The following is a 16,750-nucleotide window of genomic DNA, read 5'->3' as shown; positions in this document are numbered from 1 at the left end:
TGCCGGCTGCAGTCGTCTCTTGAGCCAATCAGAGCCTCGAGCCCGGCTGCTCACCGACACGACTTCCATGGCCAATCGCACACCGGCCGGGAGCAAGCTCAAAGATCGCACTCGACGCTAACATCCTACGACCACCCAACCAACTTGTTAGTATTGTTGGTTTTGCTCCCCTCGCAAAACTTGGCCGAAAAAGGGACCACACACTCCCCATCCATCTAAAGCATATGAAACTAGCATCGAATCGATCGGCAGAACCCGCCCAGTCGGCCAAGAAACACCCTTCCCATCTCCACTATCCATCTCATGTGGCCCGTTGATGGTGTGTTTCCCGCGATATGAGCACGACTCGAGTTCTCCATGTCAGGAACATTTCAACCTAAATGTCGCAGGTGTGAGGAGGGCACCATATCCTGGCTACTTCGTTCAACGGCCCAATCACGGACTGTGAAATACAGAGTCCCTAAGAATGACGTTACACAGAATGCCAGTTGGGATGTCTTACTTCTGCAAGGCATTGAACGTCATCCAAGCCGGGGAACCACTTGACGTCTCACAAAGGCTCCCGACGAGGAATAATGAGTCTCATTTCAAAAGATGACCAAGCTCCCTTCAGCCAGCCACATGGCTTCTCAGGACAGCATTTCGACCATGTGCTTCTTTCCCCCTGTGTATCGGCATTTTCATAAACCTGGATGCGACCACATGCAGATTGAAAGCATCATGACTCGGGGGATGGGAATTCGCGTCTACATAAATAAGACAAATGCTGGCTTGGGGTTTTCTCGTCGCAAGAATTTTCAAGTCTCACCTGCACATCAGAACCATCCCGGTTTGTAGTGCGTATCGTACCAGAGTGTCTCACCCAAAAATGGCAGCATCGAGAACTATCGGATTTGGGGCCCGGCTCCGGTGCGATGGACCATATCGCAAGATGTCTTCTCCGCTGGAGTCGTTCAATATTATGGCTCGAGGTTGGCTGCAAGGTGTGATGCTTATACTGTGCCTGGTCCTCACATGATATGAGTTGATCTTTATCCCGCAAGTCCAAGACGAAATGATGTTCCATCTGAAAGAGGCACATCTCTGTTCTTCGTACTCGGATTGACTGAATGTCACCCCACTTAGAACTTGTCCATCTCGTGACCTATTGAATTTCCACGTCTTGTATTGTTGCTACAGTTACAACCGCAGCCTCGGGAGCCCTCGCATGGCCAAGCATCGAGCTGTTTTTATATTCCAGGCCTTCGAAGGGAAGTGTTCCTTGGTTTCACGTACGACTGTCTCGTGCCTGCAATGAGGTACATCAGGTCACACGTATAGCTCCGACCTGAAACGCAAGCCATCGCCCGCAACTGACTCACTGTGAGGCGTTTGGATGTGAGCTCAGCTTGAGCATGTCTTCGGTCTATCATCTAAGAACCAAGGTATAGAAGACTGTTCTACTCTCCCACTTTTCAACGTCTCACTCCCCCAACATATCCGTAAAACAAGTATAATCGCAGGTTTCGGTCCCGTCCCCTTAAACGCCTCATCCTACCCTGGCAACGCTCCAGAATGACACGAGTACCTTCTCGACGCTACATGCTGCCGTCACAGGCGTGCTGAGCTGACAAACTTCAGCTCTGACAAGAATATGTGTGTGTTCTCTCGCTGGAATCCAAACCCATTCATTGCGCCGCCACCAAACTCATGTAGATACCCCACACCACACCAGCCAGCGCACCAACCAAGTTCCTCCCCTCAATGCTCTTGATAAACACAAAGTTGATAAAGCTGATCATCGGCCAGAGCTTTAGTCCAGCGACGAAGATGGGCCAGAAGTCATCCTTGGCCCTGGCCACAACGGACTGCCAGTCGACCTTGCTGTAGTCGACGGCGCCGCGCGAGACGAGGAACTTGGCCGAGGCAGACGCGTGGGCGAGGTGCTCCGGGCGCGCCATGGCGGCCTGGATGCTGCCGACGAACATGCTGAAGGCCAGGGTGTTGAGGGCGGCGCCGACGGTCTGGTCGAGGAGCAGCTTGACGATGGTGTTGCGGATGTTGAGCTTGGGCTCGACGAGCTTGTTGTCGCGGGCCTCGCGGTCGAGTTCCTTCTCGTCGTTGGCGGCCGCGGAGGCGATGGCGTCCTTGGTGGGGGAGACGTGGTAGGCTGGGAAGCTCTGCTCGAGGAGATCTTGCCTGTGACATTGTCAGAAGTCTGAGAAGGGGGGTTGGGTAGTATGAGAAAACTCACCACATGAAGTTCGGCGGCGTGCACACCACCGCGTTCATGATGAACTGGAAGACGGGAACCCAGTCGATGACGAGTTGGCTCTGGTCACATTAATCAGCACTGAAAACGCAGGCTCAGACGCCCTTGAAGTGATAGCTTCGCATCGCGGCACGATGCGGGTGAGTCCCAATGCGGATTTCATACATCGGTTCGGTAGGCCGTCAGTGCCTGCGCCAACAAATTTGAGGTACCGGCGAGGACTGCGGACTGCAGCGTCGCATTCACAATCGGAGGAAGAGCCATGGTCGCGACGTGAGTGTGCAGCTATTCCGAGACTGTGAGAGTGGTCTTTCTTGGTGAATGGTTGAAGTTGATAAGAACCGATGTCGATATGCGGCCGGCCCGGTTCACGTTTCTCGGTTTCTGATGACGTCGTTGATAAGCGTCGAGACACAAGAAGTGTGTAAACCCGAAATGCTTGTGAGGCAGTCGTTTTTAAAGTGCAAAAAGCGAGGCGAAGTTGGACAGATTGTGGTCAAGAGGTTCCCGTGGGAAGTCTATGTACTCGCGTCAGCAGGACCAACCACAGGGAAGACGGGATCTAGGACCGGAAGTCGAGCATTTGGCGGGGTGAGGGAGGACAACGTGCCCCGGTTTGTGGAGTTGGCCGGCCGAAGTTCGGGTTGGCGAATGGGGGGCATGAGCTACGCCCAATTGCGGGGCGATTGTGACAGCTATCCGAGTCAAGCTTACAAACAAACAGCTTGAAGAATAAGCTTGACGTGTCAAGCTACGCCTTTGGCCTACCGCGCGGCTGCCTGTCGGGTGTACGCCATTGTCCAGGGCACTTGCATGACCTTCGGGCCACGATATACAATGCGACCCTGCACTGCAGATCACCACCAAGACTTGCATTGAACGTAGATTTCGGCTTTGAATAGTATTGTTTTTAAATACCTGTGTCGCGGCCTGTTCCTGGTCATGACGACCCTTATGCTGCAGGGAATGAGCTCTTGGTCATCCCTCAGCGTGGCACAAGGCCTTCCCCGACGCGACGAACATCTATGAGAACACCAAACAAACACCTGCGCGCTCAACAAAGTGACGTGTCGCATAATCGTACAGCTCAGCCTGGTATGTCGGGTCGCATCGGCCATAGCCATGCGCCTCTTGTGGCCGGCAAATCCCTTCCTCTATGTGTCCTCTTTTCCATTTTTCCATGCTCCCTGGCGCACCTTGACTCCTTTCCATGACACCTTTTTGACGTGGTCTTTTTGAGTTCCGGAAGAACGGCGTGACGTGGATTTAAGGTCTAGACAGGATCCACATAAAGAGCAGCTGAACGATGTATGAGTAGAAAAACAGAAACTGTGTCCTCTGGTTTCGCTTGGCCCGGGAATCGCCAGTCTGCATAGGACCGGCGCCATTTGCCGAGTTCTCAGGAAGCAGGACGTATTTCAAAGAGCGCATCTGAAGGTGTTATTAGTCCTCATGTCCATCAGTAGAGAGCTTGGTTTACACACCAGGAACAGGGAGTTGGCCAGGAAGGTGTAAATGAACACCGACCACCCGACCCAGCCGCCGGTACCCTGGCCCCCGTTAAAGATCTCCGCCACAGCAACGGTCACAATAATGCCGACAAACTTGTAGCCAGAGTACGCGATCAGGTCGTAGAGCTGCGAATCGTTCGAAATGCCCAACAGATAGCAACCCAGCTTGAGGCCCAAAATCTCAGCCACCACGATGACAAGGGCCGTTGACGCCGTGTATCCAAGGAGCTCCGGCTGGAACTGTCCACGGAGACCGGCGATGAGGGTGGACAGGAGGATGTATGTCACAACCGCCATGACGGGGATGTACATGTCGGGGCTGTTGATGTCGTCGCGCGGCGGCAGGTACCACCCCTCCTGGCCGCTGGGTCCCACAGACTGCTTGCGCGACCATGGCTTGTGCCTCCAGGGGAAGAGGACGAGGAATAGCTTGTTGATGACATAGGAGTTGGAGACGTTGAAGTAGTGCTTCAGGGCATTTACGTTGACGTATCGGTTAAACTAGTAGCGGTTAGCTCTGGGGTCTGTTGCAACTGTAACGAGGCTTCGCGACGTGTACTCTCGATGCCGAGGGCCGAGAATCAACGTACGTTCTGTTCCATGTACTCCTGACCATGCTTGAAGGCCGTCTGCCCGAATTGTGCTGCAACTTGCGCCGTAGGGTCATTCATGAACTGTCCGTATGCTCCAAAGACGTTTCCGCTTGAGCCGCCCTGCTGCTGGTACGGGCTGCCGTAGCTTTGCTGCGATTGCGTTTGCGACACTGGGGGAGGCGGCGAGCGCAGCTGGGGAACGGTCGAGACATGCTGGGGTACGGGGTGGTGCAGAGGAGGCGACTGGCCGTATGTTTGAGGGCGCTGCATGATGGGCTAGCTGTTGGGCAATCGATGCAATAATCTGCTTGGTGTACGGGCGAAAACTCGTTCGATTTTCGAGGGAGAAGACCGCGGATTCGAGTCGAGCAGTTGCGTTGTCGCGGGCTTGCAAGTGGGATGCCTCCCTTTTGGAAGTCGTCTGTGACGGGGGGCGCAGGCAAGGTTGTGGATGGAGCTGCAGCGGTACCTTATGGAAATGTGTTTACTTCAGCGCATGTCATCGGCGTGGGTTCGTTTGGGAGCTCTGATATTCGCACCGTTCTGATATGGCAATTTCGCGCGTCTGTACAGTGCCAAAAGCCCGTCACGGATTATCCCAACCTCCGATGGCTTATCGATACCTTGAGGGACCATCAATTGCGAAAGTTATCGGCCGATCCGTCTTATCGGTCCCCGTCTGCGCCACAGGCCAACTTTCTGGATCGTCTAGGAAGTTCGCCTCCAACTCAGCTCCCCCTCTCCCTCTACCTGTCGCCAGTCGCCCAATTGCCAGATTACGCCGCGATCTCAGGAACAGAAGTTTGCGAACCATCATGTTGGACACTTTCGAAATCCTGACCACATCAGGTGTGGTCCTTTGGTCAAGGACATATGCGCCGGTCAACCCGTCCGTCATCAACAACTTCATTTCCGATGTCTTCATCGAGGAAAAGGCCGGCGCTGCGTCTAGCCAGTCTGCTGCCAGCAACCCACCGTACAAGCGCGACCAGCACACTCTTCGGTATACCTTTGTCAAGGAACTAGGTGTCATCTTTGTGGTGAGAACTCTTGATATCCCCAGGCGACAAACGACATGCTGACAGAACCGCGCGCGGGCAGGCCGTCTACAGATCTCTACTTCACCTGTCGTGGATTGACAAGCTGGTCGACAACATCAAGACGATTTTCGTGGATCTATACGGCGAACAACTGACGAAGCCTCACACAACACTAGTGGAGTGTAACAAGTTCGACGAGTACTTCGACCAGCAGATGCGCGAGCTGGAAACGACAGGCCCCAAGGGTGACTCCAACATCTCGGACGCCGACTTCGCTAAGGAGGACGAGACACTGTCTGGAAACCTCGGCGATGAGCCTCCACTTCCCTCTGGTCTTCATTACAGGGGTAAGCAACTGGCCTACATACCCCTATTTCCCGCGGGGCAACACAAAGCTAAATACATACTCTAGGACGTGGTATCAACGGCGCAAACGGCGGCGCTTCCACGAACGAATCGACCCCGATTATTACGCCGAACACGTCCCGACCCTCGACTCCTGGCGTCGTGGTCGGCAAGCCTGGCCCTGCCGCGAAAATGTCCCGTCGTGCCCGCAAGGCGCAAAACCCAGGAGTTGTCGCTGCTTCCTCCGGTGACGAATCCTCTGGCAGAAGGCCCCGGCCAGCAACCCGATCTTCGACGAAGAAAGGCCGCAAGTGGGATGCTGATGGTTTGGCGGATGAGGAAGACGATGTCCAGCTTGACTACTCGGCTGCTCCGAGATCGGCAACTAGTGACTCCGAGGCCGAGGGGACCGCCGCGCGCTCCTCCGCTCTTGAGCATGTCGACGCCTCGACATGGGGCAACAAGACTTCCAAGGGCCAGTTCATCCTTAAGGATCTCGACGACGAAGTCCACAACATTCTCGCATCCGCGCAGTCCAAGACGGACTCTTCGACCGAAGCTTCGAGCGGACTTATCGGCACCGGACTCAGCACGATCGGAGGCCTGTTCCGCAATGTTGTGGGAGGCAAGACTCTTACGAAGGCCGACCTCGACAAGGCAATGAAGGGCATGGAGGAGCACCTTCTCAAGAAGAATGTCGCGCGCGAGGCCGCAATCCGCCTGTGTGAGGGCGTCGAAAAGGAACTACTTGGTGTGAAGACAGGCAGCTTCGAGAGCATTAACACCAAGATCCAGTCCGCAATGGAGGCTTCCTTGACCAAGATGCTCACCCCTACTTCTTCTCTCGACCTGCTCCGCGAGATTGATGCTATCACCGCCCCGCCCGCGACCACACTGCGCAAGGCTCGCCCCTACGTCATCTCTATTGTTGGCGTCAACGGTGTTGGAAAGTCCACCAACCTGTCGAAGATTTGTTTCTTCCTCCTCCAGAATAAGTACAAGGTCCTGATTGCCGCTGGAGATACGTTCCGTTCTGGCGCCGTCGAGCAACTGGCAGTCCATGTCCGCAACCTGAAGGAGCTCACTTCTCGTGAGGGAGGCCGCGTTGAGCTGTACCAGAAGGGTTACGGCAAGGACGCCGCCACTGTCGCCCGCGACGCTGTCTCTTTTGCAGGCCAGGAAGGTTTCGATGTCGTCCTCATCGATACCGCTGGACGCAGACACAACGATCAGCGTCTTATGTCTTCTCTGGAGAAGTTTGCCAAATTTGCTCAACCCGATAAGATTCTCATGGTTGGAGAGGTGAGAGCCCTTTGCCACTAAAAATATTTGCAATCGTATAACTGACAATGTGAAAAGGCCCTTGTCGGAACCGACTCGGTAGCGCAAGCACGCAACTTCAACGCCGCCTTTGGCGCCGTTCGCTCTCTCGATGGATTCATCATCTCAAAGTGCGATACCGTGGGCAACATGGTTGGCACTCTGGTCAGTCTCGTTCACGCAACTAACGTCCCTGTCCTATTTGTCGGCGTTGGTCAGCACTACTCCGACTTGAGGAATTTCTCTGTGAAATGGGCTGTCGAGAAGCTCCTCAGCAGCTCTTGATTCGATAAGTGGTAATGGGATATAATTTTATACGTCTTTCTAATACGAATTCAATGAGATCAACACGGTTTCCTCTGGAGACCTAATGATACCCCGAACAACTGAGCCCTTGCGTCTTGCGATTTATGCAATTGTGAAATCCCGCAGTGAGGTCACCAAAAATACATGCGCTAACTCTAAACTTAACCCCAGTTGTCATCAGTTATATTCGCAAACCAACGTCCCGATCGTCTCGTGAGGCCGCAGAGATCTTTCGCCGTACAGATGTGGATAACGAAGACAAACACCGGACATGATAGCTGACCCGTCCAATGCACCATTGACTCGCCACACGGGGTTTGACGGTTCAAGGCCGTCGCGATATTCACAAAAGTCTTGGGGATTTTCCCTCGGCACAGCGTAATATCTGCACCCTTGGCCCTCGAAGACGAATTGCTCTTCGAAATCCGACTCCCAAAGTGCGGCTCGCTTCTCCGGGTCAAAAACACCAGCCTTCAAGCGTAACCTGTAGTCCACCACCCACAGGTACTGGAACCACCTTATTTGGCTCCAGATGGCCTGGGAGAGTGCCTGATACGCCCAGTATCTCACGTTCGTAATTTCGGCGTTGTTCCTGTACTGTGTAACTCCTTCCACACTCCACTGTGGATCGAACTCGACCGCAACGTGAGTGACCCCGTCGTATCCAAATACCGGGGAGGCGAAGGGCGCATTCCGCAGAGTGTAGGAAATACTTCCTACGTCCTCGAAACGTCGGAGCACAAAGAGGTCGCGCAACGGGAGAACCGTCAGGTGCACAGGGCTGCTGTCACCATTTGCCGCAGAGAATGTCACAGGCAAGTCCTTGGCGTCTTCTCTCTGTGAGAGCCAGCTATAAAAGCCTCCAAGGGGGCTGATTCTCTGAATCAAGTCCCGTCCGGGCCGGTCGTATCCCCTGTAGATAGCTTTGTAGGAGTCTCTACAGGCGGTCCAGAGACCAAAATCGGTTGCGTATGTCGACGAGTTGCCAACAGTCCACGACGGCAGCGATCTGTTGTCTTGCGATGTCGGTGCGCCAAGTATAGGGGCGAACTCGCCGCGATACGAATCGTAACCCGTCTGCTGGACGACGAGATGTTTCCTGAACTTTTCGTCGGCATGTGTGGGGTTGAAGACGGTGAAGAAGTGAACGCCGCCGTGGCCTGGGTTGATGGGGCGGACGGCGTCGCTCCAGATCTGGTCTCGAAGCTCCTGGGGGAGTTTGGGGAATAGAGGGAATGATTGTGTCGACATGTCTATGTACGCCGAGTGAAACTCGTATGTGTTGCTACTCTCAGCAGGGTCAAGCACGGGATATGGATATGCAAACATGAAATAAGAAAGAGAGAAATTACTTTGAGAAATCTCAGAGTATATTTGGAACACAAAGGTGTGTACAAACTTTTGGAGGACTTGAGCCGTAAAGGTGTCCAGCGTGGAAAAAAGTGCCCCCGAGCTAACAGGCCTTCGTGATACACGATGAGATGTTTTGCATCGTCTCTTTTTTTTGTTTTCTCTTCGAGTCTTTCTTATAGTCAATTGTACAGGAAGTTTACCTCCGCAGACAGCGGAGCCACGGATAGTTTTCTCCGTACAAGATAGCTGGTGAGCAACAATGTCTTAATTTGATAGTGTCAAAATTCCCCGAACAGCTCTCGGGTGTCATCTATCTTAATTCCTTAGTACCATACTGCGTAGTGACACCATCTTTCATTAGATGTATGGATGGATGTGAGACGTCGAAGAAGCTCGTGGGGTTCGGAGCGCTACTGCAGGTATCCCGGACCGCGACCAGACCGCTGACCCACAGTCGCTTGGCGCCGAATCACCCAGCGCCGAAGCCGAGCAACGGCCCGGACCGGAGTGGAGCAACCGCGTCTCTTGAAAACCGAGCACGGATGAACAGAAGCTAATACAAGATGCTTTGTGTAGGTTGCTTAAAAGTGTTCATCACACGCGTGGTATGTACGAGGAATTTTGGCGAGGGTTTGCGCCTTTGACGAGGCCCCTTTCTGCCAGTATATTGATCGGCACTTGGCTACCGTGCATAAGGTAGTCAGTACAGAAGCTCAAACAAGTGAACGGTTCATAAGTAAGTTATGTAATCTCGTATGGATGGTGGGGCCGAACCGTTATGCCTGGCCACCCTCCCGTATCGAATCGCTCTGGCACTCTCCAAGACGACAAATTTAGGACGGCAAGACCACTAGTTTGGAAATGACTTTCGCGGGTCCTCGGCCAATCCGTGAGGCCAACGCTCGCCGCCGGCCGCCCTCTCGGGCTCCGTGAGTTACGGACAGCTTGGTGCCAACACCCAATGACGCGGGAGCAGGGCTCTGGCATGACAGAACAGGGCAAGCTGCGATTTGGGGTCCAAACGCAAGCCCTGCCTCCTCTGCTGTGGAGGTTCGGTTGTCTTGGTCTCCCTTCGATTCTAGGCATCGAGTGTGACGCTCCACGTCGCGATGCAGCGGGATGGACATCACAGCAGACTCCGCCCCCAAAACAGCGCTGCCTTGTCACTGTGCATGCAGGACACAAACAGTAAACATTTCAGGTCGCTGGCCAATGATGCCTCGTGCAGCGACAGGGCATTCTCGGTGGCACACTCGTCTGACAACAGCAGCATCAGCTCCCAATGGCAGAAATATGCGACCGCACGCGTTGATGAAGCAGGCGAAATTCCTTACACAAATTCAGGGGACTCGACTCTGCCGTGTTTGCACAGGAAAGTCAATAACAGCAAACCAGGCTCCAGGCTCCAGCATAAGGAAAACATGGAGAACGAAACAGAACTTATGGATTCAGGGGAGAAATGGGGTGGTTCCGTCATGGCCCGCCCAAAATTGCTTGCCTTGGACTGCCCTATGTGCGTTACCGAGAGTCACGGTCTCACTGGAGAGGTAGGGAGCGCGACGCTAAACAGCAGCGCTGGGATCACTGGGACCACTGGCAGGGCAGAGGGGACCACCCTCGGCAGGGATCCAGACCATCGGGGCAGTGCTGGCTGGATCCCATTGGCCACTGGCTACACCACCGGACGAGGCTGTCCCCCCTCCCCATGTCTTCAGCTGTTGCTGACATGCATAACCACGCTTCCACTCTCCCCGTTCAAATTGCTCCCGCTGTTCCTCCACCATGCCTTACCTCACTTTGCCTTTACTTTCAATCCTCGAACTTCTCTTACCTAGAAACTGCAGTTCTATCTCAGCTTCAGCTTATTCCTGCGTCTTTACCTCCTCCTAATGGGCTCCCGTTAATTCTCCAATGGCTTGACCTCCCTACTCACGACTGCGAAGCCACAACCTCTGCCTCTAGCACCAGAGAAGGCTGCCGAGCAGGACCCTAAAAACGCCCCTCCTTCGCCAATTGACACGCGAATAACCCGATCCTTCGAAACGCAAAAACACCAGAGAAAGACCACAAAGAGAGGGGTGTGCTGTATAGCCGCCGAAGCTAGTTCATCATGTGTCTCTACGTACGTCTGCCACTCCGTCTGATGTTCCGCGCCCTGTTTCGAGGCTCCCGCCCAGACCCTGCCTTCAATCGCACCCTTTCCCAGTGGCTTCGGACTTTGCCAACCTACACTTCTTCAATGCACGAAGTGCAAATTCCAACTGACGCCTCTTGCAGCTCCGACGCCGAAAGGCTCCTGGTGACGAAAGGGCGCCCAAGAAGCGCACCTTCACGATGCCCCTCTTCAACAACACCAACAAGGCCTCAGAAGGCGCCCTTAGGAAGATGGTCGGCTTCACAACTTTGCTTGCACCTACCGACAAGGGCTCCCACTTCCGAATGACGCCGCAAACACCCCGAATCAACATTACCAATGTCGACGGTGCTACCGAGCCCTCATTCTCCTCCGTCGACCCCAAAGACCTCCACACCACTTCCTCGGACCCTCCCGCGTTCGACGGCAGTCTTGCCATCCAGAACCGCCTCAAGAAGGTCTTCGACGACATCCGATCCCGCCGCTCCTCGATATCACGCTCGCCGTTCGTCACTCGCGAGCAATTTGTCGCATTCCTAGATTCTGTGCAAGGCGAAACCGATGCCGACGATGTCCTGCCCGAAGATAAGGAGAGATACACATGGCCCGAGTTCTTCGAGTTTTGGTGGAAGAAGTACGGCCTGGAAGCCACCCGACCGTTGAATCCAGAAGACAAAGACATCAGTCGACCGCTATCGAACTATTTCATCAGCAGTAGCCACAATACTTACCTGGTCGGAAACCAATTAGCTTCCACGAGCGATCCGGAGGCTTACAAAACAGTATGTACTGGTTGGCATTGATGCAAAAGTTGACCATGCTCACATTTAATTCCAGGTCCTCCGCAAAGGTTGCCGATGTATCGAGATTGATGTTTGGAATGGAGACACTCCGATCACGACGGGCCAGGAGCGAAGCCGGTCGCCCAAGCCTGAGCATTCCCGGAACCTTTCTGGCTCGTCGTTCCCCAATGTTGCGGCTAGTCTGAAGGAGCATGTCGAAGAGCTGATTGGCAGCGAGCGAAGCATACACGAGCATAGTCACAGGAGGAATGCCAGTGCAGCCAGTGCAGCCACTGCCCCCAGGTCCTTGGGACCATCCGACAGCACCACTGTTCTTGGCCCAAGTGCCTCGGTCGAATCTCTGAATGAAACTCTGCGGCCTACATCACCCACTCCAAGCAAATATCGCCCACCGTACCCGAAAGATGAACCCATCGTCACCCATGGTTGGACCTTGACAACTCCTTGTGGGTTCCGGGAAGTCTGCCAGGCTGTCCGCGAGTCTGCATTTGAGACCAATGAACTGCCACTGATTATTAGTCTCGAGGTTCACGCGGATATTGAGCAACAGAATGTCATGGTCAAGATCATGAAGGAAGAGTGGGGTGAGATGCTGGTAGACAAGTCGTGCGAAGGTATCGACCCACGCTTCCGTCTTCCTAAACTTGAGGAGATGAAGAGAAAGATCATGATCAAGGTCAAGAAAGCACCTCACAAGATCGAGGTGCCTCCCAGCACCACGGCTTTATCAATGGTCCACGCCAATGATGAGGATGCCTCAAGCTCCGAAGACGAACGGACCATCGCACCGGCGGCAGCCCCGGTCCAACATAACCCCAAATCCGACATCGCCACGGCACTGAGCAACCTGGCGATCTACACGCATAGTGAGCACTTTAAAAGTTTTGAGACGCCTGCCGCTAAGAAGCCTGGACACATCTTCTCGATAAGTGAGAGCAAGATTCTCGAGCTTCACACGACCAAAGCCCGTGAGATGTTTGCTCACAACAAGAACTTCTTCATGCGAGCCTTCCCCAACGGCACCCGCGTTGACAGCTCAAACCCCGACCCCAGCCCATTCTGGCGGAAGGGTGTGCAGATGGTCGCGCTCAACTGGCAGTACCTGGACGAAGGCATGATGCTGAATGAGGGCATGTTCGCAGACGAGCTGGGCTGGGTTCTCAAGCCCGTCGGATACCGCAGCACTGACAAGAACACTGAGAGTGAGGTCGATGCCGCGCCGCAGGGTGACCTAGATCTCGTCGTTACAATCATTGCGGGTCAGCATATCTGGGTGCCTAGCTCATCGGACAGCGACAGTAGCCGCAACGGCAAGAACCTACGCCCTTTTGTCAAGTGCGAACTCCACGTCGAGATTGGGGCAGTCAATGGAAAAGCAGCCGATGAAGACGACTTCAAACTCAAGACCAGTTCGAAGAAGACGGACCATCCTGAGTGGGAAGGTGGAGCGCGATTGAAGTTCCCGAAGGTCTCGAGAGTCGTGCAGGAGCTCAGTTTCGTCAGGTAAGATCTTCTTTCTTTAGTCACTTTCACTTTCCCTTCACCGCCACGTCGTTGTCACACCTACTCTTGACGATACGCGACCCGACGAGAGTCTCTGTCGCGCGGCTCCGCGCCTATCCTTCCGCACCTGCAGCGTGTCCGACCGTCAGGTGGTGTGCTCTTGCGGATGGTGTACCCTCTGAGATACGATGAACACAGACCTGATGGTCTGATCCATCCTCGGACGAGATGCAGTGGCCCGTCGCGCTCGCGTCATAAGCACACAAAGGTGGAAGATGCCGTGCGACCGCAGTTGCCGAGACTCTTTTCCTGCGTCGTGTCACCGCGACTGTCAAGCTCCCGTCGCGAGCCGCCAGCCGCCAATACTCGCTCGCCAAGGAAGCGTCAAGCAGCTGTGGCGGCCCGTGTTGACAGGTCGGGCCGCTGCACACCGCACCGTTGACGGCATGACACATATTCATGACATCTGACATCCGACGAGATCCGTCTTTCCATGCTTTCGTATTCGAGTTGTGAAAAAAGTTTCCTGGCTGACCTTGGTTCCCAATCACAGATTCAAGATCGAGAACGATCCACTCCTCGGCGGCGACGAATTGCTGTCATGGGCGTGTATCCGGCTCGACCGTCTTCAACCTGGGTACCGCTTCATCAAGCTCATGGATACCAAGGGCCGCCCGATTGAAGGCGGCAAGCTCCTTGTCAGGATCGACAAGGACGTGCGATGAGCAAAACAACAAGAGCTCCCTTCTTCATGATTTGCAATAAGACCCGTCCTCGGCTCATGTTTTTGTCAGCAATCATGAGTGCAGTGTCTCAGAAGTTGGCAGGTCTGAGATCCGATCAGATGAGCCCATCTCGCAGCAGAGCAACTTCCTTTTCAGGAGACGAAAAGGTCATGGGGGACGTTTCTTTTGTCTCATCTCGCCTCTTCTTTTCCTTGGTCTACTTTTTATTTTGATTTTTTTTGATTCGATACCTAGGGCACAGAAAAAAAACTCTTGGGGGCATGGGCGTTTGTGGGGGCGTTTTGTTTCTGGTCGATACCTGTTTGCCGACAACCCTAGACCTTTTCTTTTGGTGTCTGACACCGTCACTGTTCATCGCATTTCCTGATGGGGGCCAGGAACTCGTTTCTTCTTTTTGTTTTTCCTCCATCCCTTTTGTGAGACTTACCTTGTACATGGGACTCTCGGGGATTATTTCTTAGTCCACATCTTTTTCTTTTACTCTGGATATGGCATGACGCTTAGCGAGCGAGATTGACAGGCAAATGGCCTCATTATACCTTTTTTTTATCCCTTCCCCTTTAATCATGTTTTGGATGGACCAGGGGTACTGGCGGGACGAGACACAGAGACGCTTCAGATGGAATCATGGAAAACATCGTTTGGGGGCCGGTGGCTTGCTGGAGAAGGAACTGAAGATGGGGTCCGGGAAGAGACAGAAACATCATGGCTGCAAAGGAACAACAGGACACATGAACGACGAGGCGGAGGGCGTTTGAAACAGAAATTGCCGACCCGTACGTAGAAGAACAAACAAACCATCCAAAGGGAGCCATTGCTTTCCCTTTTGACAAAGGTGCAAACATCGTCTCGTCTTCGTCTGTCGTGACTGTCTGCTTTGTTTTTTGTCACATAGTCCCACGTTCAATACGAGGGCAAGAAAGGAAGAAATCGTCACAACGCCTGTCTATGATGAGCTTCACCCGAGATCGGGTCTGAATCTCGTGAACTCGTGAAACGTGACCGATGTTGGGGCCCGGGTCGGGCAGATATGTGTGGATGTCACCGCCACGTCGTCCATCGGTGTCTTCGCCGAGTGCCAGCGGGCGAATGGTTGGAATTTTCGGGCTGTTTTCCCCAACAGTCCTCGGTTTTGGGATGATGTGTGTGTGGGTGTGTGATGTGACTGACTCACCTCGATACTGCGATAGGACGACAATACAAGAATTAGGGAAGCGGATACTGGCGGTCTCGGATGAGCGGATCGCGCCGCGGTGTCAACTGACACGTCGCGACCGCCGACATTTTGTTGACGTCGTCATCGTCTTGTCGTCCTCTCTCTCAACCAACCCGTATCTCTGCTCGCAGCTCTGCCTCCCTATCTCTGTGGTCTACGGCCTTTGTCGTTGTTGATCTGTCATCATGGACAGTACCATGCAGAATGATTGAGTCACCCGGCTCACGTCGCACCTCGGGCAGACATGCTTCTTGTTTGTGTGACGTCGGAAACCGCAACCCGGACTGCCGGTCAAGGGTCCTCAACAGACGGGACGGGATCGCTGCCATACCAACTTCTTATCCGAGGCAATGCTTGTGTACACTCTCAACTTCCAGCCTGACGGATGCCGCTCAGCCGCCGTGGGGCCAATAACACTCGGGGCTCTAATGTGCCTCGTCGGCTTGGATCCTGGATCGCCGAACCATACACGCTTTCGAAATTCCTTAATCCCCGTGCCAGCGTACACTGTCTTTCATAGCCGAGGTTCGGAAAGGCATCATTCTAGATTGTTTCTGGCAGCCTTGGTTTGGTTCCTTATCCAACCCCGTTTGTCTGCCACAGCAGGGCGATCTTGGAATCCACAGGATCACCACACCATATTGCTGCAGCCCTGTCCGGTTGTTACAGCTTGGCAACCGAGCCTGCATGATTTACACGGCGTGCTTTTCGCTACACACCTAACCCGGTGGCACGAGCTGGTGGTAGACAGGTTCTGCACCTAAGCAAGGATGTCCCTTCCGCGGGCGAACGATGCTGGAAGGGAGAGTGTCGATCACTCAGAATCGAGCCCCATATCCGGCGCGCGTGGGTGTGTAGCGGAAGATAGACAACGCCCCATGGCCGTTGGCTGCGAGACTAGCATCAGAGAAAAAGGAACGCGGGCGAGGCTTGCCAATGGGACGGCCTGTCGGGTCCTGCCTGTGAGACAAACCAGAAGAAACAATAGGCTCGGATGTAATGATAATGCCGTGTTGAAGTCTAACTTGCGCGGCCCGACTGGGAGAGATTGGTCAGTTATCACGAAAACTTGATCTCCCAACAGGGCGGCTAGTCCGATCGTGGAGGAGGCTCCGGTCGTGAGTGTTTGTCAAATGTAAATCGTTGAGCAAGCCCCAACCATGCCCTTCCAGACATAACTGTTCTGAGAGCATTGCGACATTGTGTGATCAAACGAGGCCCATAATAGCGAGGCTTCTTTTAGGAATAGACCAGAATCATCAGGGTCCCTATATCGAACACCCCCCAAAGGTCGACGAAATAAAGTTGGCAGGTAACATGCTGCGGGATTGAGACAGGTGCAAAGGGTGGTTACTTCGCGACGCGGAAGCTAGGGCGGTGTAACAAGCCATTCCAATCCTTCGTGTGGTGGCCTTCCTGCAGCCAGCAGCCACAGGGAATGGGGTTCCTGGCTTGGTTGTGTTTCCAAGGCCGAGGGCAAACGACAAGGACCCTGAGTGAGACATGCGTTTGTTTTTGCACTCTCCAAGGGTCGTTTGGCGGGGTCGTCATCGAGATTTGAATTCCCGATGGAAACAATTCTGGCCGAGATCGTCCACGTTGAAGGCGGTCAAAATGTAGCAACCCGCC

The 16,750-nt window shown here is 54.0% G+C and overlaps 5 protein-coding genes across 5 annotated transcripts; 2 read left to right on the top strand and 3 right to left on the bottom strand.

Moving 5' to 3' along the window:
• Positions 1–1,667: 1,667 nt before the first annotated feature.
• CGCS363_v012152 (PXMP2/4 family protein 3) lies at positions 1,668–2,515 on the bottom strand (the record flags this gene model as incomplete). The annotated part of the gene is made up of 3 exons (XM_036644001.1): positions 1,668–2,178; positions 2,234–2,313; positions 2,417–2,515. 3 exons carry the CDS (start codon positions 2,513–2,515, stop codon positions 1,668–1,670), a joined length of 690 nt encoding a protein of 229 aa, XP_036490960.1.
• Positions 2,516–3,517: 1,002 nt separating this feature from the next.
• On the bottom strand, positions 3,518–4,625 carry hrf1 (Protein transport protein yif1; the record flags this gene model as incomplete). The annotated part of the gene is made up of 3 exons (XM_036644000.1): positions 3,518–3,682; positions 3,736–4,263; positions 4,353–4,625. The coding sequence occupies 3 exons, from the start codon at positions 4,623–4,625 to the stop codon at positions 3,518–3,520; spliced, it is 966 nt and encodes a 321-aa protein (XP_036490647.1).
• A 545-nt stretch (positions 4,626–5,170) lies between these two features.
• CGCS363_v012150 (Signal recognition particle receptor subunit alpha-like protein) lies at positions 5,171–7,345 on the top strand (the record flags this gene model as incomplete). The annotated part of the gene is made up of 4 exons (XM_036643999.1): positions 5,171–5,395; positions 5,457–5,742; positions 5,808–7,042; positions 7,100–7,345. The coding sequence occupies 4 exons, from the start codon at positions 5,171–5,173 to the stop codon at positions 7,343–7,345; spliced, it is 1,992 nt and encodes a 663-aa protein (XP_036490649.1).
• Positions 7,346–7,543: 198 nt separating this feature from the next.
• Positions 7,544–8,617, bottom strand: CGCS363_v012149 (uncharacterized protein; the record flags this gene model as incomplete). The annotated part of the gene is made up of 1 exon (XM_036643998.1): positions 7,544–8,617. One exon carries the CDS (start codon positions 8,615–8,617, stop codon positions 7,544–7,546), a length of 1,074 nt encoding a protein of 357 aa, XP_036490245.1.
• Positions 8,618–10,829: 2,212 nt separating this feature from the next.
• On the top strand, positions 10,830–13,884 carry CGCS363_v012148 (1-phosphatidylinositol 4,5-bisphosphate phosphodiesterase 1; the record flags this gene model as incomplete). The annotated part of the gene is made up of 4 exons (XM_036643997.1): positions 10,830–10,841; positions 10,997–11,635; positions 11,691–13,159; positions 13,713–13,884. The coding sequence occupies 4 exons, from the start codon at positions 10,830–10,832 to the stop codon at positions 13,882–13,884; spliced, it is 2,292 nt and encodes a 763-aa protein (XP_036490244.1).
• Positions 13,885–16,750: the final 2,866 nt, after the last annotated feature.

Source organism: Colletotrichum siamense, assembly GCF_013390195.1.
Source record: "Colletotrichum siamense strain Cg363 chromosome Unknown KSG_Cg363_contig08, whole genome shotgun sequence".
Taxonomy (NCBI): Eukaryota; Fungi; Ascomycota; class Sordariomycetes; order Glomerellales; family Glomerellaceae; genus Colletotrichum; species Colletotrichum siamense.
This window is presented reverse-complemented; position numbering and strand designations above follow the sequence as displayed.